The sequence below is a fragment of the Gymnogyps californianus genome, chromosome 8 (assembly GCF_018139145.2).
Source record: "Gymnogyps californianus isolate 813 chromosome 8, ASM1813914v2, whole genome shotgun sequence".
Classification (NCBI taxonomy): Eukaryota; Metazoa; Chordata; class Aves; order Accipitriformes; family Cathartidae; genus Gymnogyps; species Gymnogyps californianus.
The window spans coordinates 3,429,221-3,451,858 of NC_059478.1; the positions used below are offsets into that span (position 1 = coordinate 3,429,221).

A 22,638-nucleotide genomic window follows, 5' to 3' on the forward strand; every position below is an offset into this window, starting at 1 on the left:
TGCTGTTCACCTTGGCTCAAAATAAATAGTCTGTACCCTTGCATTTTCACTGTACCTGCTGAAACATGACTGCCCTAAGCCAGCCCAGCCTCTCTGCCCTTTTGTTTCCCTTGATGTTCATCAGTTCCCAGAGGCTGTAAGCTGTCCCCCACGGTGTGCTGTTCTTGCTGATGCTCTCCAGCTTGTTTCAGTTTCAAAACAAGTTTAAAACCAAGTGTTTTGCCAAGTTATGTTTGCGAGTCTTTGAGTACGGATTATTAAAACTTACAACTTTCAAAAATATATTTAAAATCACTCTCTTCTGTATGTCACTCTACTTTCTTTACTATCCTCAAAATAATAGTCTCTTGTAGAGTGTCAGCAGTGCCTTCAAGACATGGTGTCTACGCACAGGGGCAAGCATTTCATCACCTTGAATATACGTAGAGAGGGTGGAGTCCCACATCGTGTCTCTGTCATACGGGATGGAGGAAGCAGTGGTGGTGCAAACTTCCCACAAGCCCTTTCTGTTTAATTTCCCACAAGCCTTTTGCATTTGTGCCTCTCCAGAAATGAGCAGCCAGCTCTAGAAGCAAATGTGTGGCACAATTGACATGCCCGGTCAAGTCTTGACCTTTTACTTGAAAACCTCCAGATGTTTGTATGTAGGCGTCTCTTCTAGAAGTGGGCAGAGGTCACTTAATTTACTTTTCATAGACCACCAAGCAGCTGCTTAGTGATAATGACTCAATTATTGTCTAGACAGCCTATTGTGTATAAATCAGTAAGCCAAAAATGTTACACACCTATTAGAAAAACCAAACCAAACCCTGTATCTCCCATGCTCACCATGGATTTGCCTCCTTGGACAAACAGCGAGTGAGGCATTTCCTCACCAGCTATTTATTTCAGAATTGTTTATTATAGTGCAAATGGCAATGATCTACAGTGCTTTTAAATGTAATTGTAGTACAAGAATACTGTTTGATAAGTGCATAATAAATTGTGAACATACATAGTTCATTTAGTCATAGTTCAAATAGTTCACCTCAAGAGCCAGCAAGGAGCATTGCAAGACTTGCTAGATATCATCTCCAAGGTGCTCTGTTGAAGTAAGACTCTCAGAATCTCTCATCTTTATATGTCTGTTCCTTTCTTCTGTGTCTGCACAGGAGCTGCAGAAATACGAGCAGTTCATTTTTGCTGATTACACTAGCGTGATTCAAGTAGAGAATGTGTATGAAGAGATTTTACATCAGACACTGCTTGAAGAAACCCTGAAAGGTGAGAACATTCTTGAGGTGACAGTAATAACATTTCGGCCCTTGGCCCGTGAGCTCTTGCTTCAGAGCTTCCCAGAGTCCTTACCTGGCTGTTTCAGACCCAGGTCTCACTCTCCTGAAGCCTGGTGGTTACGATGCTACAGTGTTTTCATTTAGCTCACTAAAGATGTGCGGCAAGCCCTAAAATCTGAATTGTGGGGCAACTTTACTAAACCGGGGAAACTCCAAGTGATAGCTTGGCACAAGCCTATCGCTAACAAAATGTAATTATGCCAACTTCATTTTATCTTGATTCCCTGGGCCGAGGAGTGAAATTATGCTCTTATTTGCAAAGACTTGGTGATATCTAATGGCAGCAAAAATTAATTTCCCCAAATGAAATGTACTGCTGGATGCAGTTTCTAGTACATCACTGATGCCAGTGCAGTACTCTCTGCAGATCTCTCTGCTTTTGTGTCAGAAAACTAAACTACTCTTGATGGCATATATAGACATATAAAATACTTGTATCTCTCTGGATCTGTCGGTCTGTCTATACCCTAGATAAAAGACAAGCTTCTGTATTGCACAGTAAGTTTTAATGGACCCTCTTTGGCACTCCTGTTCAAAAGTATCAGTATAATAATTAATGTAATGAGCACACTTTTATTCATGTATTCAGTGTAAATACTTCTGCATTGAAACATTACCTTCGTGCATAGTTTTCTGTTACAGCAATGCTTAGGTCGATATTGAAGTGCCATTATTCGGAACAGATAAACACACCCCACGCCCACCCCCACGAAATGTAAACTAAAAAAGCAAGTTGAAAATGAAAATTACTGTTGTCTGTAATATCAAAATGTATGACATTAGAAAGTCGGGAAAACGGTGTACCTTCTTCAAGGTCCCTCTGTCAGTCTTTCCAAAAGTTTCATCTTTCTGTTTTATTTAGTGATAAAAGAAGCTGCCATTATGAAGAAGCACAACCTCTTTGAAGATAACTTGAATTTGCCCTGTGAAAGCGTGTCCAGCTTAACAGACCTGAAGACCCCTTCAGGATCAGCACAAACCACTCCTGCGAAGAAGCCTTCCACCGCCCGAGCCGAGACGTCAGACACTGAAACTCAAAGTGACGAAACGCTCATTGTGACGGAAAAAATTTCTTGGGAGAAGGATGCTGATGATAGGAAGTCATCAGACAAAGAGGCAGTCACTTCTGTTAATACGGCTGGTGATCAGGCAAGCAAAAGTGAAGAAGTGGTCATTACAGACATCAGTGAAAAACAAGAGTCCCTTTCAGCTACCCTTACAAAACAAGAAGTTGCAGAGGAAAAAAGCCCTTTGGAGAATGAAGACACGGTGAAAGCAGAGTTTCTAGCGAACACTGAGAAAGAGCTTAAGACACAACAAGAAGCTGTGGAGGAAAAAGTAGCTCCTGGGACTGAAACTGCAGCGAAAGATTTCGGAGCCAGCCCTAAAAAAGAACTTAAGGTACACGAAGGAGCAGTGGAGGAAAAGGTAACTTCTGAAAGTCAAACGGCAACGGATGCTGTGTTTGTCAGTGGCACTGAAAAAGAAAGCAAAGCACAGGAAGAAGTTTCTGAGATAAAGCTGACTTCCCCACATGATAACGTAGCAGAAGCAGAGATTTTAGTGAATGCTGAAAAGAAAATCAAAGTAGAAAAAGAAATTATGGAAGAATTATCTCAGAGTGAAAATGCGGTAGGAACAGGGTTTGAAGAGGATAGTAAAAAAGAAAGCAATGACCAAGGAGCGAGTACTGAGACAAGGGTTATTTCCCAGGATGAAAACACAGGGAAAGGAGGGTTTGGGGATAATCCTGAAAAAGAAAGCAAGTCAGAAGAAAAGAGTTGTAAATCCCCTGATGATGTGAATGAGATAAGGAGTTTGCTGATGGTAACGGTTGAGATACCAGCAGATACTCCAGCTGAGAACATAAAGATTTGTGAAGGTGAGATATTAAAGTTCCAGGAGCACAATAAAGGGAACGACGAGTTGAGCAAAATGGCTGCGGCAGAAATTCAAGTGAGCCAGATGATGATGAATAACGATGCAGCAGAATGCGCAGAGTTCAAGGAGGACCGACCATCTTCATCTAGTTTGGGGACAGATGGTACGAATTTAGTGAACGTGTCCAAGGGGGCCTGCAATATGGCACAAGCAGAATGGCTGGTGGAAAGCTCAGATACGCCTCGGGAGGCAAAGGCAGAGGTAGAGATCAAGCAAAGCGTTTGGTACACAGGTGTGGGAAGCTGCAGAAGTGATAGATGGCAGCCAGAGGAACACGCTGAAAATGTGTCTGAAGGCAAAAGATTAGATGAGGAGGAAGGAGGAACAGGGAATAGCCAGGCCGTCCCGGTGGAAGTAGGGACTGAGAGCTTTTTTCATAATCCTGCTGAAAACGCAGGCACAACGCACGTGCCCATTTTGGCTACAGAAAACCCAACAACAGGACTGCTAGACGTGCCAGTTTCTTTGGTGCTGGAGCAGGGCGAGGTTAGCGCCGTAGAGGTCACAGGAGATACAGAGGCTGGGGAGGGTGGAGGGAAGCCAGAAGATGAATCATCTTCACACACGGAAATAAAAAGCACAGAAGTACAAGATATTGTCACAGAAGAAAACAGAGAAGATAGTTACGCACAGCAAAACTCTGAAGAGTAAGAAGCGTTTTTTAGCCCAGCCCTGCAGGATTTATTTACTCCAGTAATCCCTGTTTAATTGTGAATACTTACTTGGGGTGGGGCTAGAGGAAATGGGCTTTGTTGAGGTATTACCAGCTCTTGCAGTGTTAGCACGGATCCCTTCGTGAGTGATGGGTGACAGGCTTCTTTTCGGTTAAAGCCCTCACTGTTCAAAACCAGGTTACTGTTGGGGAACCTCATCTTTCACTTAAAATTTGCTACCTTTTATGGTTATAGAGAAAGTCTGAAAATGTGACCACTGAATGCTTCAAAAGCAACTCACCCCCAATTATAAAGTCATTTTAACAACTTAACTGTTCTTAGGTGTTTTAGCAGGGGAGTAGCTCATGATTTTTAAATGCATGGAGTTGACAAGTACTGCTATGATTCTTAGGTGGTTGGTACATACATTGCTATTCAAGGATGCTTTTAGTATTTGCATGCAGTATAGGGGAAATAAATAAAACTTCTAGTAGTTAAACAGAACCAAATAGTTAATTTAGTAGGTTGCTCAAAAGCCACACTCTATGCAAACTCTGCAAACTGATTACTTAATTATTTTAAAGTTTTGACGGATATTAAAGACAAGCAAGTGTTCTGATTTTTTTTTTTTTTCTCTTATTGCTATATTTAAAATGGGGGAAATATGGGAGCAGGTTTCTCAGTCCCACTCTGCACTTCTGGGTTATTTAGCTTTCCAGAGCACTTTACAGCTATTTTATTTTGTTTTATTTTATGGAAGGGAAAGATGAGAATGTTTACAATAACTATAACCATTAGGCAGCATCTTTCTGTTTTACTTCCCACCATAAAATGTATTCACTTATGGCTATCTAATACAGGATATTAAGAGTCCTGCCATGCCCATTCTTACTGAGTTACTCAGTTCTGTAGGCCTTTTTAGGTGCAGAAATTATGTGATAAATTGCAATAATTATGAAATATTGTAATCATTGCATATAATTTCTAATATAGATGTTAACTGAAGCAAAAAGCAGCCAAAGGTTATTCACATGTGCTTAGACTTTGGAGGGCAGAATCACATTTCAAAAGCAGTTATTAAAATGAGACGTATTGCTTTCATAGCTGGCATATTATCATCCGTATCAAATCATGATCTATGCACAAAGTTGCTCATATGCAAATTTACAGACTGTGCACAGAAAAGCTTGGAAATGAAAAACAGTATTTTAATAAATTGGGCTTTAGAGTTCAAGATCTTACTTTAGAGGTCAGTGTAAGGCACCTTAAACATTTGGCCTGGTGTTTCAGACTGTTCCTGAATAAAAATAATAGAGTACAGGACAGCAAAGATTAATGATAAATACAGTAAGGACTGCAGGATTTACGCCCATAAAGACATGGGAAGAAATAACAAAGTCCCGAGAGCATAATACTTGTTGGCATTTAACTTCAACAAACTGTGCAAAGTCTATTATTTAATGCTATCAAAATATGCTATACTACTAACAGAGAATTGACACTAGAGGAACAGGCAAATATTACTGCATAAGTAAGGAGTGTTGTTGAGTAACTGGACCAACTGCAACGTCACTATTGTAAAATAAATGCAACTCCTATTTATTCCAGAAGCCATGCTGTGGTATAGAAACATTAACGTCACAGATGTTTTCCTTGCAAAAGTACTTTGACTCATTTCCTCCTTATATTTCATGCAAAAATACTAATTTGTAAACACACAAACCACTGTCAGCCCATTTTTTTACAAATCATTAGTTATTTCACTGTCAGCTACTTTGTTTTTACAAATCATTAGCTATTTCTAATTGGTACTGAACGTTAAGTGACTTCAAATTTATAACATGTGCTTTACGGTTAAGCAGCAGCAGTCTGTTTCAGCCATGCTAAAATTAGGGGACATGATGTTTTTTTAATACGGTGTTTTGTATGAAAGAGGACTAGCAAGACAGCAGCTCTCTGCGAAAAAGGCTGCAGTCTCCTACAAAAGCTGTTTGCAGCTAATATGAATTGATACATCTGTACAGAAAGTATTTAGCATAAACATTCCCATCATAGTCATTTTTGAGTTATTTCTATGGCAGGCTCAGATCTGGGTAATGTTTTCCTGTAATATTAAGGAATTCAGTTGTTGAATACAGATGCTCAGCATATTTGTTTTTCACAAGTAGGATGGGAAAGAACAGGGAAGACTTAGCCTGCACATTGCCTTGTTCTGCAATTTAAATGGAAGTTCCTCATGGCAAGGGGACTTTTTTTTTGCCTTTGTGGATGTTTTCTGTACATTCAGATGTTTGCGAATGGATAGAGAGTAGCATTTTTCGTGTCTTTAACCAGACTTGGGTAGAGGTGACAGCAATTTAGAGGTCAGGATTCTGCGAGGTTACGTTGGACCACTGATCAAAAATTATAACGATCCACCCATTCAGTGATTTGTGTCGCTTTCTTGGAATTTCCGACACGTACCCGGAATGAATTATTTCGCTTGCAAACCAGGAACAATAATAAATCACCTTTCACCGGCTGGAGGGGCGAGGGCTGGGAGCGCCGCGGTGCCTTGAGGGGAGCGGGCCGGGGGCTGTCACCGCTGTTTTATTTCACGGGCTTGCCAGTTTTGAAGGACAGGATATGAAACACGTTGTATCTTATAACTTTGTAAAAACGCTTGTCATGAAAATAAAAGCAGCTCTTCCCTTCCATCGCTGGGAGGCTGGTTTTGTGTGTGCGCGCGATAATTTCATTTGGGGGGTTTTGTACCAAAAAAAAAAAAAAAAAAAAAAAAGGCAGTTCAGGCGGCTGCCGGCCGGTGAAGCAGACACTTGCCCTGCGCTCTCTGCGGCCCAGGGCTGCCTTCTGGGCTGCCTTTTGGGCTCGCTTACCCGCTCGCCGCCCGGCTGCTGGCTGGAGCCGCTGCCCCTCGCCTCAGGGAGCGCGAACTACAGGTCCCGGCGGGCGCCCGCCCGCCCCCTCCCGCGCAGAGCCCGGGGCCGGGCGCCCCGCTGCATGCCGGGAGCTGTAGTCCGGCGCCACCGCGCCCGCGCGCCGCCCGCCCCGCCCGCCCCTCCCGCCCCTCCTTTTGTCCACGTCGCCCTCTAACGCCCGGCGTGCCGCTGCCGTCACGTGGCTCGCCCGCCCTCCCGCCTCGCGGCGCTCCTGCCCCGTTCCTATTGGCCCGGCGGAGCGGCGCGTGCGGGGGGACCCGGAAGTGGCGGAGCGAGGCGGTTTCCTTGGCTACGCCACAGGAAAGCGGAGGGCCGGTCCCTTCCGCCTGCGCGTCGGCGCTGGGAGCCGCGGCCGCCGCGCCGCGAGGGGCGGGCAGCGGGCGAGATGGGCCGGAGCCGGGCCTAGCGGCAGCGGGCAGGCGGCCGCGGCCATGAGCGGAGCTGCGGGCTGCCAGGGGGGCGGCGGCGGCGGCGGCGGCGGCGACCGGGGGCCCCGCTGGAGGAGGCCGTGGAAGCTCCTGGCCCTTGGCCTGCTCTCCGCCTCCTCCGTGCTGGCGGCCGCCCCGGGCGCTGGGGCCATGAGCAAGGAGGAGAAGCGCCGGTTGGGGTGAGCGCCGCGGCGGCGGGCCGGGCCGGGTCGGGAGTGGAGGGGGGCGGGAAACGACGGCGGCGCCGGGTCACCCTCGGGGCCGCCGGAGCCCTGTGCGGCCAGGGCGGAGGCCGGCGGGGCCCGGGCCGAGCCCACCGTCCGCGGTGGTTTTGCGGTGCACCAGCGTCCCCTCGCCGCTCGCTGGGCCTTCGCCGTGCCGGGGCAGGGGGATCTGCGCTACCCCCGGGGGCTGGGTTGGGCTTGACGGGTGCGGGTGTGCCCCTCGCCCGGCAGAGCTCCGGGAACGTCTCTCCTGTCCCTCCCTTTCCCCCCCGAAGAGTCTACGAGATGCGTGGCATCGGTCTCCCATCAGGGTTTGAGGTGTGCGTGCCAGAGCCGGGCTGATATTTCGGGTCAGGTCGGCGCGGCTATTTGGGGCAGGCAGCCCCCCATTGCCTCTGCTGCGTGTGGGGTCATACCCTTCTGCCGTACGCTTGGGAGCTCCAGTCTTGAAGACTGCAGCCAGTGGTTGCGTGTAATTGTGGGTAAAAGTGATCAAAGGTAAATCTAAATCCATAGTCAGTTGGTCTAATTATGGCTATGCCTCTGCAGCATGTGCGTGTTTGGGAGTCGTAAAAAAGGTAAATGTTTATATGTGTTCTTGGCTAGTCCCTGTATAGAAGGCAAACTGCTTTGGTCCCCCATGCATGTACACGTGTAAGAAGCTGATTCTCTTTTAGTATAGTTTTTAGTTGAGGGATAAAGATTATAGTATAGGTGGCAATGTATTGCACTGCATGGATTTTTTTTAGACAAATATGTAATCAAGCGTATTGTGATCTTAGTGTGTTACTGGGGCAGTTTCATCATCCTCCTCTTCTTTTCTTGGTACAGTACAATGTACATACTTGCATTACCGGTAGTAAATACTTCTTGTACCTTGCAAGAAAGTGCATTAGGACCACTCACGATGCATCCTCATAAGCATCCTCTTAGCACGCTCTTTTGCATTGCGGGGCTCCTCAGTAAAACAGTTAGGAATGATTGGAAGTAGTGCTGTCTCTCAAAAAAAAACCCAGTGCTTTTTTATATGGTAGCGTTTCTCACCTTGACTGTTTATCAAATATGTAAAATAAATGTACCTGCAAGGGTTTTCTTTAGTATTTGCTTGCGAAGACTTCTAATGCAAGGAAGAGGTGCACCTCATAACTTATGGTCTTTTTCTGAATCACGGATAGGAATTTATGCAGTGTCCGTTGGTTTTAGTACTGGTAATTACAAGCAGAACATAATTCTATTTACCGTTTTTTTGCTGAGCATGGAATGTGTTCCATCTCTAGCTTTAACGTATTGGTGACATCTACAGCTATTTAAGGGGAAGCACAGGAAGCTGAGAGAGATCCCCAAATACTTAATTTCATGTTAGGTGAAGAAATAATCTTTCCTTTCTGCAGTGAACAGAAGTAGCCAAATTAGGAAAAATTATTATGCTATATTTCATTTACTTGAGTAGAGTGCATTAGTAGAGGACCTGTTACTGCTATTCAGATATCAAAGTGTAACACATCTTGCTGTTCTAAGATGGTGTGTTAAAGGCCATTGTGAGGCAGACCGCTAATGCTTTTTCTTTTTGCTTTTTTAGAAACCAAGTGCTTGAAATGTTTGATCATGCATATAGCAATTATATGGTAAGTAAAATACTTGTTTGTTTAATTTTTTTGGAGTTGTTATTGCTGACCTGGGAGAGAAAGCAACCTACAGTACATGATGTTCTAGAGAAATAGCAGAGAGGTAGGGGTGAAAACAAAGCTAAAATAAGTAAGAGCACCTGTATAGCCTTTAAAAAGAAATGAACAAATGTTACTTTCAGGAAGAGCAGTGTCAGGAGGGTTACGATGGCTTTCAGAATGGTAGCTAGGAATTGCTAGCGGTAACTCTGTTGATCTGGGCCTGATCTTTCTCAAACCAGTTCATCTCACATCAAGCTGTGAACAGTTTTCATCTTTGGGAAAGTATTTGGTTTGAAATTCCAGACTCCTAAAAATACTAGGAAAAGGAAGCTCGAGAAGAGCTGTCTGTAGTCATCAGATTCTGGAGAATACAAACTGATCTTACTTATTTTGTAGGTAAAAATTATGTACAATATTTCTTCTGTGGTAAGATAGGTTAGATGCAGTTTGGTAGCTCTTTTACAAACGTACACTGTTTGTAGGACAAAAAGGGAATCTGGTGTCCTATCTACGCATTGTAGCCTCTTCTGAGTATGTGACTGTCATATGACAGTGAGCCACGCTTGCTACGGTTTCTTTTAATATGACTTGTGATTTTCTGTGCAGGTGTCTTCATGTTCTGGATATGTGAGCCATTCTACATTCTAATCAACCTTGAAATACGTTAGCTTAGTTTAGATATGTTTAAGAGTAAAGAATTACTTAGAGTGGACTGACTTTCCTCAAGTAATAATTACTTTCAAATATACTATAAGTAATACACTTCTGAGGAGAAACTATAAATGTGAATAAGATAATTATAAAAGATGCATTCTTACTGAGTTTACGTTAACAATCTTTTTGTACATTCTTCGTGGCTGTTGCAGAAACTCCTCTCTTTTAAGTTGCACCAGTTCCTGCAGGACAAACCGCTGTCTCTTGACAGTATCTTGCCACATGTCCCAGTTTCTGTATTATGGTTTAACGCTTTAATATGTTATACAAGCTTAAAAGCTTGTAAGTTACAAGTTTATACAGCACATGAGAGTTGCAGAACTCTAGAATGGATAGAAAGCCAAGCAGGAGAATTTTCAAAGTGGGTGTGGTTTTTCTTTTTAACATTAGCTCTTGCTTTTGACACCTTAGCAGTTTAACAAACATCAGGCTTTTTGGTGATAATTTGTAACTAGTTATTTGGGACCTGGTTCCATGAAAAACACTTGGCTTGAGTTTCCCATGGTGTTCCAAAGTAAAAACTGTTAGGTATTTGGCAAAATTGGATAAAATGTTATATGCCGGTAGAAAGGATCTGTGCTCCTACTGTTCATTGTGTGATAAATTCGAAACTGGTAGGTGTCTTGCTACATCTGAAGCAAGAAAATGCTGGATGAAAGAGAAGAATGACTTCAGCTATCCTGGAAACTTTGAAGCCAAAAGCATATTTACTTGCCACGTATGCTGGAGCACTAAACAAACAGAGAAATATGACTTGTTTGTTTAAAGTTGAAGAAAAGATTAGGGTATCAGACTTGATTCTGACAGCAAGAGAATTAAGTATTTTTGCAGCTGCTTTTGAAACAGGCAGCTGAAAAGTTTTGATTTTCTGTTTCTATTAATATGTGTTTTAGACTTGCGTATTTAGAAGACTGAAAATTCGTGTTTGCATGCAAGGGGGAAACTCCCTTGTCTTTTTTTTCAGTTGTTAACAGGAGCTTTGAGTAAAAAGCTGCTGGTTTTTTTCAGTCCTTCAACAAGATTTGTAATAATCAGGATTTTTTTCTTCTTGACTGTCAGAAAGAATATGTGAAAATGTCAGTCACTTCAGGCCAGTAGATATTTCTTGGTTTACAGCACTAGTAGCAACGCGTCTTTTTTCGTTATTCAAGTACTGTGCTGCCCTGAATTTACAGTCCTGACATTAGGCAATACGATCATCTGTTAGGTCAGAATGTGTAGAAATTCCAAAGTATCTGTTGAGCTCCATTTGTATAATATTTTCCAGAAGTATGTGTATTGTAACATTTGTGCCATGTTTTATATTTAATGAGTCTTGATACCTTCCTTTGAGGTTACTTGAAAGGGGAGAAGTTACAAGTTGGGAAATCACTTGACTCAGTAACCTTTCCTGCTCTAGAGAGAGAATAAGTGAACTTTTATTTTTCAAAATGCTTCTAGTTCCTTATGATTTTGTAAGACTAAAAGTCCATTTTCTCCAGAATTTTGATCACCTTTTTTCTCTGTAATTTAAGCCAGAGATCTCAGTTTTGACATTGCTTTTGTCGTGCACTTCTTTAATTTGTTTTTCTGAATACTTTGCACAGATATTCAGAAACATCTGAGCCATATTAAAATGATCTAGATTCTGGCTTTTGTCATTGAACTTGAGGAGAACAAAGAGTCGTGCAAAGACCAAAACACTTGAGAGGGTGGTAGACAGGGAAATAAACCGTCAGTTTCAAAAGAAGTTGCTGTAAGAGCTGTTTGTTTATGGAAGAATGTTCCTTCTTTTCCTCTCTGTTTCATGTTTGAATATAGATTATTTATTGTACCATATATTTGGAAAGACTTTGAATGTGTTTACTTGCAGTTTCAGTGCAGTAATTGAACTTTTTTATCCTGCCACATGTTAGTTCTCGACTAAAAGTAAAATTGGAGAGCACAGTACAGCAGCCAGTTTCCTGATGAAATCAAAAGAGACAAGCTCCATCCCAAATCACTCATATTGGGCTTCTAATGGAGAGGCAATTTCATCCGTGTTCGTTGAAATTAGATATATTTAAGATTCATCTTTATTAATGTCAGTGGCCACTCTGAAAATTTTTCAGTAAACCTTCCCTACTGCACAATCGTGAATTTCAAATTTGTGTCTATTTCATTTGATATCCCATTTTCGTGGTAGTTTAAACCTACAAAACTTGCATTGACTTGAGAGGGAATAGGAACAGGCATTTTATTCAGTGTGCTTGACTTAGGCAATGGTGCCACTCCTGTTATTTCTGCCTGACTGATGAGGAATAATATTACAATACAGCTTGCTTTGCAGAGTGCTTTTTCAAGAAGTATGGAAAGTAATCATTGCTTTTCCAAAAAAATCTAGCAATGTTTCCCTCTTTTAGAATGTTATATTTGTAAAAGGCTCAGCCTTGGTAAGCTTTTTTAGTGAATGTTATCTTTTGTTATGCCTTGTGTAGTGATTTACCAGTTTATTATTTTACCTTCTAAGTGAGTTCTCTTATCTGTCACTGACTGTGACCCTGAGTCACTTATGTTCATTTGGAAACATTTCCAAAGTGACTTTAAAGTCTAATTGCCACTAATTTGTCCATGAAATACCAGCCACTTGATAATGCCTGCATTAGTTTTAGGTTTTAAACTCATCTTTGAGATAATAACTTCTGCCTAAGAAACATTATAGGAAGTGTCATATGCACCTTGTTGCAGAAAGCACACAATTAACTATTCAAGTTAATTGGTGGGGTGTTTTTTTTTGATGTGTCGTTAATTATTCCAGACTTCTCTGGGAGGTTGGAGAGAAAGAGGTCCTATTGCTCTGTTCACAGCTTAATCATTTCCAGCCACCCAGCTGGAAAGCAGCTGAGCAGAAAAGGACCCGGGGGTCCTGGTGGACATCAAGTTGACCATGAGCCAGCAACATGCCCTTGCGGCAAAGGCAGCTAATGGTATCCTGGCCTGCATTAGGCAAAACATTGCCAGCAGGTCGAGGGAGGTGATCCTTCCCTTCTGCTCAGTGCTGGTGGGGCCACACCTGGAGTACTGTGTTCAGTTCTGGCCTCCCCAGTACAAGAGAGATATAGACATACTGGACAGAGTCCAATGGCCATAAGGACAATGAAGAGACTGGAGCATCTTTACTACGGAGAAAGGCTGAGAGAGCTGGAGCTGTTCAGCCTGGAGAAGAGAAGGCTCAGGGGGATCTTGTGAATGTAGATAAATACCTGAAGGAAGGCTGTAAAGAAGACAGAGCCAGGCTCTTCTCAGTGGTGCCCAGTGACGGGACCAGAGGCAACGGGCACAAACTGAAACACGGAAGGTTGCCACTTTTTTACTGTGAAGGTGACCGAGTACTGGTACAGGTTGCCCAAAGAGGTTGTGGAGTCTCCTTCCTTGGAGATACTCAAAAGTTGTCTGGACACGGTACTGGGCAGCTGGGTCTAGGTGGCCCTGCTTGAGTGGAGGGTTTGGACAAGGTGACCTCTGGAGGTCCCTTCTCACCTCAAAGATTCTGTGATTGTCATGCAGTTTTTCTGAAGTACAGTGTAGTTGGGCTTCCTTTTAATGGGCTCTGAAATGGCTGTAACAGTTATAACTTACTCCCTTGTTTTGTTTCCCTACAGGAGCATGCGTATCCAGCTGATGAACTCATGCCTTTAACTTGTCGTGGACGAGTACGGGGTCAGGAACCAAGTCGAGGGGACGTGGATGATGCCTTGGGAAAGTTAGTGTTTGAAATGGTTACTGTCTCATGTAAACATCTAGGAATCTAAGTACAATTTGCAGCCCATAAAACTTATTTGTTCAGTTGACATGTCCAGAAACTTACATTTGTAAGAAATACTTTTATTATTTCCTCCCGTGAAGTTAAATGATGTGAAATTTTATCTTGATCAGAAAAAGAGAATTGACCAGTGAATGAGAACCAAAGATAACTTTTTTAATCATTCTCCAAGTATTTTCCATAGGAAAGCGTTCCAAATGTGAGCTGACATTTATGGTATTAGTAAATTTGACTGCTCAATAGAGGTTATAAGGGTTAATTATCAGCTGCACAGAACAGTAAACTGTTATCCATTATGCTGGCCTTATAAGTGATATTTAAAATGCCTTTTTTTTTTTTTTTAGTAGAAAGCTGTCTGAAAACATAACTAGTCAAATGATTATCATGTGTGTGGTACCCTGAGGCCTTTGCCAAAGTATAAAACATTTTCAGACATGGAAATTAGTCATATTTTTTCTTTTAAGATACCTTATACTACAAAGTACTGATCCTTTGGTCAGCAAAGTGTAGATTTAAGGACTGTTTTTCTCCATGTTAAATTGAACAATCAAAGACAAAGTTGAATTACTCTAAATGTGTTTGTAATTGATTCCTTTGTTGTCTGTATGTGTGCAGTTTATAGAGCAAATACTTAATGACAAATAACTGATGCTTTTTTTTATTGGTATCACTGCTTAGTGTCCCTAAGCAGAGTAGTGTTAATCAAAGCTGAAGTCCTTGTCTTAAATACTGCTTCTAATTCAATCTACGATATTGAGCATGTCATTTTGGTTATTTTTTATGTACAAAAGTTCCTTAGTCTAGAGATTCCTATGTAAGCCTGCTGCCTTGGAGGTATTGAGAGATACGACTGATGAGAAAGAAGTGTCAAGAAAATGTATTTTTAATCCTGGTCACGCATTCTTTCTAATGACCTTTTTTTTACATAGTAACATACTATCATTTGAGTAAAAATACCTTTCAGCCCCTTAGATGCATTGAATAGTGTATTTATTTATTTATTATTTTTCTGTATACATGCTTTTTTCTATTCCTAATCATTAGCTATATTATTACTTATCAGATTTCTTATATAATCATTTTTCTTGCCAGCTGGCTCATCAGTCGTGTTCTCTACAAGCCTCTGCAATCACAGAATGGCAGGGTGAGACAGCTAGGTCAATTCTGTTTCCCTGGAGGGCTAGGGACTCTACTTGCACACCAGTCTTCTCTATAGCTGTGCAATGCATAATCTCCCACCCTTTTGTATGGAAAAAGTTGTGTATTTGTTATGCAGTTGTGTATAGCCACTAGTTAATCTCTTTCTCTTGTAGAACGACACTCACAGAATGCCCTTATATCTTTACAAATTAAAGAAAATTACAATATATGACCACTTAATTAGAATTTTAATTACGCTCCATGCATAGTCACGTGTTGCCTACAGGGTCACAAACACTGGGCACTTGCTTAAATTTTTGACGCTTCAATAGGCACTTGTAACTGTTTCCAAAGTTTTCAATTTTAATGCCATCATATTCTGTAAATTCTATTCTATGCGTGGTGTGTGTTTCTTATCATAAGAGCAATTTTATCGGGTTAGGCTAAAGGTCCACTCAGCTTGGTATGCACTAGAACAGGCCTAGAGAAGAATATATGAACAGGACAAGCCTTATTGTGATATTCCTGTTTCAAACAGTATGGATCTGACTTGATGTTCTCTCTTTACAGAATAAGTAGTTCTTTATTTTAAGCCTGCCACTTGCTAGTGCTGGATGGCACCAGCTGAAACTGACTGGGAGAAACAGTGAACAGCAGATTCTCCTTCGCTTTCTTCATGCCACGTGCAATTTTAAAATCTTCATATAATGACACTTAAGCTTTTGCTTTTGCAGGCTGAAGAGCGCTAGTCTGTTCACTTGTTCCTAGTACAGAAGCTGCTATGTACCTTCAGCCCCCCCTTACTGCCCTTTATTACAGCTTTTCCTGTTCCATTATATCCCACATAGGAGTTTCATAACAAAATAACAGCATTTTCTTTAGTCTTTCACCACTAATTTTAACACTGAGTTTGGTTGCAACAAATTGCAGCTTTTTCTGAAGTAGGTAGTTGGAACAGTTTCTGGTAGGAGAAATTTAGCTTGGAATGATTTTTGATCTTCCTAAATCTTTTTATTATTACGCTTCATATGTCAACATTCTTCAATTTTTGAAAAAGAAGAAAAAAAAAAAGAGGTTGGAAAAAGACTTTGAACCATTCTACTGGGTTTCTTAGTAGATCTGATTGGAGACTAGAAATAAAAATTTAATTTGCTTCCAAGAAGTTTGAAAGCTTTGCAGTAAATAAAGGTATCTTTATAATCATAGCTTGTTTCAGTCAGCTCCTATTCTGGTCACTAACAAAGGGAAGAAACTTGGTAAGGTGTTTTGATATCAAACATATTGTGTACAACTAATTTTTTAGCAGCTAGTGATCTGTGAGAATTTAGTTTCTTCCACAGTATTGGTTACAATTAAAAATGATTTAATTTCTACACATACAGGTCTATAGTAAGTCTGTTTTAAATTTTGTTTCATAGATTTTCACTGACCTTGATTGATACCTTGGACACTCTTGTGGTAAGTTTAATCTATTGATAAACTTTGATAAAACAAAAAGATTGTCTTCTGATGCTCGGACTTATTTTTAGATTTCTATTTTGTTAAATTATGTGTAAAAAATACCAATTTTTCTTCACCTTTGATCTCTGGCTATCTGTTTGAAGTGGCTATTGCTTGTAAGAACTTCCAAGTGCTGCAATGGTAGTATTTGGAGTTTGTTGCAAAAAGAAAACTGGAACAATTCCTTCACATTTCAATGATGCTTTCTTATCTTGCTTTTTTTGGGCTCTAAGTTAACAAAAAAGTATGTGAGTTTGCTTGCCATTATAGTCTAAAGCAACATGCTGACTTATAGGTGAACACCTACTGAATTATTTATGTTTTTAAATTGTATGTACATGTTTCATGGGTGAATTTGTGTGCACTTAAATATACATTAAAAAAATACAACCCTGGACGTGTTTGCCAGGAAATGTTGCCAAACTTCTTAGGTTCCATCTCTTATTAAAATATTCCAATCATTAATAATTTTTGTTAGATTTCAATCCCTTTGACATATTTTGTCATCATAAGATAGAGTTTGGAAATGAGGAATTTTTGGTCATTCACGTCTACAGGTAAATCTAAAAAGTTTTGAAAATCCTCACTGCACTGATTTGGTGCGTGAATCATATAATGCTTTCTCTGACAGCCGTTCCCTTTTTGTGATGTGCTGTGAGATAACCCTTGGCTCTTTTAAATTGGGACCGCAAATGTTGAAAATGTGGAGTCTGGAACTCCCAGTCTCTGCCAGACACTCAAATGGATTATTGTGGTTTATTTACTGTTTTCTTGTCTTAGAGCAGGAGTAACACTTGTGGAATTTCAAGGCACTTAGGATAATGAATTAATAAGTCACAAAGATCGATTGAACTAAAAGAAAGTCAGTGTGAAAGAAAATCTGTGGGAAATGCTCGAGCTGTTCTTCAGGCACAAGGAGAAAACTGCTGGGAGGTGGAAGACTGCTAGGACGATTCACCTAATTTAGAACATGGCTCCTTAGTCCGGGGATAGGAGGCTGCTTTGAAATCGGAGGCATCAGAGCAGGCCGGTCTTTGCCCGCTCTGCCAGCACAGCCTGCAGCCCACTGAGTCCTGTTGCACTACGGTCATGGCATGGGAGTAGGGGAAGGAACAAACAAATAAATCCCTGGGTAATAGTTTAGGTACATTCTCAGTGACTTTACTCTTTGCGTACAGCTTTTATTCTCCTTCATGTATCTAATGAGAAAAACAATAATGCTAATGTCTGTTTGCAGTGTATCAGAGTATGCCCCTGTAGGACCAGAATATCAATCTAAGGCATGTTAAAGGCTTTCTTTTTTAATTCATTGCACTTATCCTTTGACACCTGAGTGTGACTGTATTAGCTATGTTGGAACCTAAACACCTGGTTACATTTGTATTCCAGGTGTTAAATAAAACCAAAGAGTTTGAAGAGGCTGTAAAAAAAGTAATAAAGGATGTTAATTTAGATAACGACATAGTTGTATCTGTCTTCGAAACCAACATAAGAGTCCTTGGGTGAGTAACTTTCATGTTTTCAAAACTCTTAAAAATGTGTTTTTTAGCTAAATGTCCTTAAGGCATACCTTTCTGTGCTCTTTCACCTCATTTAAAACAGTTGTGCCTTTGTCAGTTAGCATAGCTCGACACCTGCCGTAAGAAAGGTTTTAAAATGCTAGGCAGGAACTGATGCAGTGGTACTGAATCAACTTGACCCCCATCTAACTGCTGCAGGCATAGCTCTTTTGATTAAAAAAAAAAGTGCATGCTGAGGTAGCAGTGTTTTTTCTTAATGGAAGCAGTCTTTACACTGTTCAATACTTGATTTAACGGACAGAGCATTTCGATGCTTAGTGTAATAGATTATTTCAGGTTGGAAGGGACCTCTGGAGGTCTCTAGTTTAACTTGCTGCTCAACGCAGGATCAGAGCAGGTTAGTTTTAAGCTATTAGATGCAGTTTTAGAGGTGTTAGTTGTTATTCTTGACTAACTATATGGATGAATCAGTGATTCCCCTACAGTTTAGGACTGAGGCCTAAACAATAAGAATTGCTTTCAAAATACTGGCAGCTAACCTTGATTAGAATTGGGAGTTGCATTGCTCAGCATTTCTGAAAATTAGAGCCATGTGAATATAGCACAGTTAAGTACGTAGTCATGTAAATTGTAGAAGTTTTTGCATTGCTGTTCAGACGAATATACCTTTTGAGATGTGGATAATTTTTCTTGTGTTTAGAGGTCTCCTAGGTGGGCATTCAGTGGCCATTATGCTGAAAGAAAAAGGTGAATATATGCAGTGGTACAACGGTGAACTTCTGCACATGGCAAAGGAACTAGGCTACAAGCTTTTACCTGCTTTTAACACCACTAGTGGTCTCCCTTATCCAAGAGTAAGTTCTCTGGTTTCTGCAATTCAGGATTACTTCTGTAAGCAAAATTTTTGTTGTTTTGTTTTTATCTCTGTTTCTAAAATCACTTGTATATTTATTAAGTGTACAGAAAATCAAAAGCTGATAAATTGCTCATTTGTGATACATGCTACATAGTATTTTAAAATACAGTCTTAGGCGCTCTGAACCCCTACATTTCCAGCTCTGAAAATTCTAATATACATTGTTGTGGGTAAATAGTAACGGGAGAAATCTTGTCTAATCACTGTCTACTGATTTCTTGCTCCCTGCTACTATAGGCACCACCGAGTAGCTGAGGAGAGTAATTTTTGTTTTGGTACATCTCTCTCACTGAGACAGTGAAAGAGCAACTTGCAAGCACTTGCTTGTGAATTTAGCACAAAACTGATTAATCTTCATGGCCTACATCCACATTTTTAAGAGGGCAAAGGTAGCTGTAATCTAAAAATATTCACTTAATGTAAAAACTTTCATCATATTCAAACAAAGCGTGGTACATGTTCTTTGAATGACAGAAAACTATTTCCCGTGCACATCATCCATTGAGTTTGTGAGATGTGGCTTTGATTGGAAACTTTCCCATAAATTAAAAATTTAGGCTCAGTAAATCAGCATTTTTCTAGTGAAAATGTCTAATTCAAAATGTTCAGGGTTTGACAATCTTCTGCTGAGAGGGCCCTCTCCAGAATGCAGAACATTATGATGTGCCCGCAACAAAAGCGGCTCCATCTGGCAGGTATTCTCTGGAGCCAGCAGTAGCGAGATATTTACAAAGCTTAATTTCCATGGGCACTTGTGATGTTCCGAGTTCCTGGTTTGCTGGTAAATAAATTGATAGGATTAGATTTTCAGGGTAATATTCTTTTATTCAAATGTCCAGTGAACCAGGCAACAAGTATTTGGGCCAGTCCTTGTTTTGGAGGGTTCAGTATTTTGGGTACTTCTGGATAACTTTATGTGCATGTTTGAGTTGACAGTATGTGGTAAAGCAGAGCAAAACTGAAGGGGGCTGCGTGATCTTTTTTTCTTGCCTTTAGGAAAAGCATAGATTATATAGTTGCTCTGCAGACCTATCACGGGAGTGTAAATTCTTTCAGCTAGTAAAAATAAAGATGATAATCTCTACTTTTCTCTAGGTTAACTTAAAATTTGGTGTAAGACATCCAGAAGCACGAACAGGAACAGAAACTGATACCTGTACAGCTTGTGCAGGTACCTTGATCCTTGAGTTTGCAGCTTTAAGCCGATTCACAGGAACATCTATATTTGAGGTTTGCTTTCCATGATACCTTATTTTATTGATTAGGTATTCATTAGTGTTCTGTTACATTTCTGTAATTTTGGAAAAACAATTTTGAGTTCATGAAATGGGTGCATATCTTAGCTGTTCTGCACAAAAAGTTTGCGTATGTTCAGATTGGTTGTGTTTGTGCGCTTTTTTCTAAGTATTAATTTGATTTTTTTTTTTTTTAAAAACCACGGAAAATTTTGTTTGAAAGTAGTTAACAGTAATACAGATGTAAACAAGATAAATATACTGAAGAGTAGATAAAGGATAATGCTTGCATAGTTTTTGGGTAGAGGGATCAGGATTAGTAAGAAGAAGAGTGAGATACTTGGTCTTTAAAATGCAGCTTAAAACAAAATAAAAAAAAACCCTACACTTGTATAGTCCCAGTGAAAGTATGCAAGACCTACCTAAGGGTATATTGTCAGCAGAAAGCTAAATGAAAATGCTTGCAGGTATGGTTTCTTTGATCTGATACAAAAAAAAAAAAAGGCAAGCTCTTTTTCAGATTAGAATTTTTTTTTTCAATCTTTCAGTATGGGCCTGGTATTTCATTTCATGTCACGGAACCCCATGGAAGCATACCTGGGCCTGTATTGTGTGTTTTAGCAAAACTTGCCCCCTAAAATCCCATGCATGTGTTTGGTGATTTAAAATCATTTTTGTTGGGTAGGTTGTTACCTTCAAGTTAATTTTGTGTATATAAAGAATGTATGTAACTTGTATACTAATGAACAGGGGTTGCCGCTCCACCTTGAGATGTCTGAAAAGACACAGCGATTTTGATTCTAAGGAGGTTAATTTCTTGAAATGTTTTAATTAGGTTACACTATTCCATCTGTATCGTGATTTTAGAGTAGCAAACCCATGCAGAAGGACGTGTGACTTGCCTAAGACCATACAGTGTATTGGCAAATAGTTGTGCAGTCAAGCACCATTCTTTCTCATCAGCAACTGAATAACTATATAAAATGTGGACTGAACATCGTACTATTTAAGTGTATGTAATACTGAGTTTTATAATTGTTAGATATGAAACATCTTATTACTTCCTAGCATCTTAATTTCAATAGACAAAAGAATAACAGTCTTTAGTATCTGTGTTTCTCTAATTTCCTTTAATAAGCGTTTTTTGTTATTGCAGGAATATGCCCGGAAAGCGCTTGATTTTATTTGGGAAAAGAGACAGCGCAGCAGCAATTTAGTAGGCGTTACTATTAATATTCATACTGGAGACTGGGTCCGCAAAGGTGTGTGGTATTCTGACTCAGAATCAGTGACCACAAGTGGTTTGGGGCAAGAAAAAAATCTTTACACCCCACCCCCCGACACTTATCTAGACTATTTATAAATATTAATGGGATAGGCAAGCGGAGTTACATAATTTCAGTGCTGGAGAAACCTGCTACAACGGAGCCTGGCTTTGCTCTGAAGGGCTGTTTTGGTAGAGAAACTAGTTTCATTCATTGCAAAGAAAGTGTTCTCTGATTCACTTTAATACTGAGAGGGGAATGCCTTGGGATAAATTTTCAGAGATTCTACTATAAATACATAGGAAAAATATAAATAGGACTGTTTTTTTGTGGCAGCCCGTAGAAATATTTTCATATGAGAAAAGTGGAACAACTGGCTTCAATGCATATCTGGTCATATTATGATGTACACTGATATTGCAAAGCCTTTAGTGTCGACATACAGTATTGTGTGTCTGCATCCATCTGTGCCTTCATTCTAGTGATAGGAGGCTTTTCCTTTTACTGAAAGAGCCTTTAAAATCAAAATGAAACCAAGGGAAAATATCCATATAGCTACTTAAAGTAAAACCACATTTTCATTTTCTGCTGTTTCTAGATAGTGGAGTTGGAGCGGGAATAGATTCATATTATGAATATTTATTAAAAGCCTATGTCTTGCTGGGAGATGACAGTTTCCTGGAAAGATTTAACACGGTAAGTTAACGCCTTGCTCAGGTTTGTGCCTTCCGTAAGACAAATTTAAGACTAATTGTATTGTCAGCCAGCTGTTAGCCTGAGAAGCCTATGAAGAGATCTTTAGCAGAATTTCTATGACTTCTGATGTGTCTAGTGCCAGCTCTTTTTACTATGAGTTTTTGCTAATCTTGGGTGAACTGTCACCTGAGCAGCTCTTTTAACCCCATCCAGTGAAAATGGGAATCTTCTGGACCTTTTTCCATGTTTCCAGTACAGGAGAAGTTGTATTTCAGGATCACCTTGGAGCGTGTAATACTGCAAATGTTTCTGTAAAACAACATAAGGGCCTCTTGTTACAAGCCATGGTACAATTTCTTTCTGTCCTGGAGCAACAAAAAAGATCTGAAAATCAAAGTCTGGATCTTGCATTGCACTGCAGATCCTAAGGCCAAGTACACGTTTAAGTATACTTACAAGCTGAAAAACACACTTAGATTACTAAATTCATAAGATGTCTAAGCAACTTTCAGCATCATTATTCTTTCATGAAAGTATTCTTTAGTTTGAAAATAGCAATATCCAATAAAAACATTTTATATCATAAAATGATTTTATATCGCATAGCATGATTTTATATAATAAGCAATATTAAAATTGGAATAACTCAGTAGCTAAAGGCCTGTTGCAACACTTTAACTGTAAG

The 22,638-nt window shown here is 40.3% G+C and overlaps 2 protein-coding genes across 3 annotated transcripts in view; both read left to right on the forward strand.

Annotated features, from left to right (window-relative positions):
• Positions 1–4,534, forward strand: part of NIBAN1 (niban apoptosis regulator 1) — a 69,317-nt gene extending 64,783 nt beyond the window's left edge. Inside the window, exons 13-14 of the mRNA XM_050900886.1 lie at positions 1,152–1,263; positions 2,197–4,534. Of these exons, the coding sequence (XP_050756843.1) occupies positions 1,152–1,263; positions 2,197–3,926 (1,842 nt within the window). The 3' untranslated portion in view covers positions 3,927–4,534. The remainder of the gene's footprint in view (positions 1–1,151; positions 1,264–2,196) is intronic.
• A 2,764-nt stretch (positions 4,535–7,298) lies between these two features.
• EDEM3 (ER degradation enhancing alpha-mannosidase like protein 3) overlaps positions 7,299–22,638 on the forward strand; it is a 30,270-nt gene continuing 14,930 nt past the window's right edge. The window contains exons 1-9 of one of the 2 annotated variants that reach the window (XM_050900887.1): positions 7,299–7,474; positions 9,099–9,144; positions 13,521–13,621; positions 16,240–16,279; positions 17,711–17,823; positions 18,542–18,695; positions 19,853–19,987; positions 21,149–21,254; positions 21,856–21,953. In XM_050900887.1, coding sequence (XP_050756844.1) covers positions 7,299–7,474; positions 9,099–9,144; positions 13,521–13,621; positions 16,240–16,279; positions 17,711–17,823; positions 18,542–18,695; positions 19,853–19,987; positions 21,149–21,254; positions 21,856–21,953 — 969 coding nt within the window. The remainder of the gene's footprint in view (positions 7,475–9,098; positions 9,145–13,520; positions 13,622–16,239; positions 16,280–17,710; positions 17,824–18,541; positions 18,696–19,852; positions 19,988–21,148; positions 21,255–21,855; positions 21,954–22,638) is intronic. The other variant, XM_050900888.1, reaches the window with a different exon arrangement.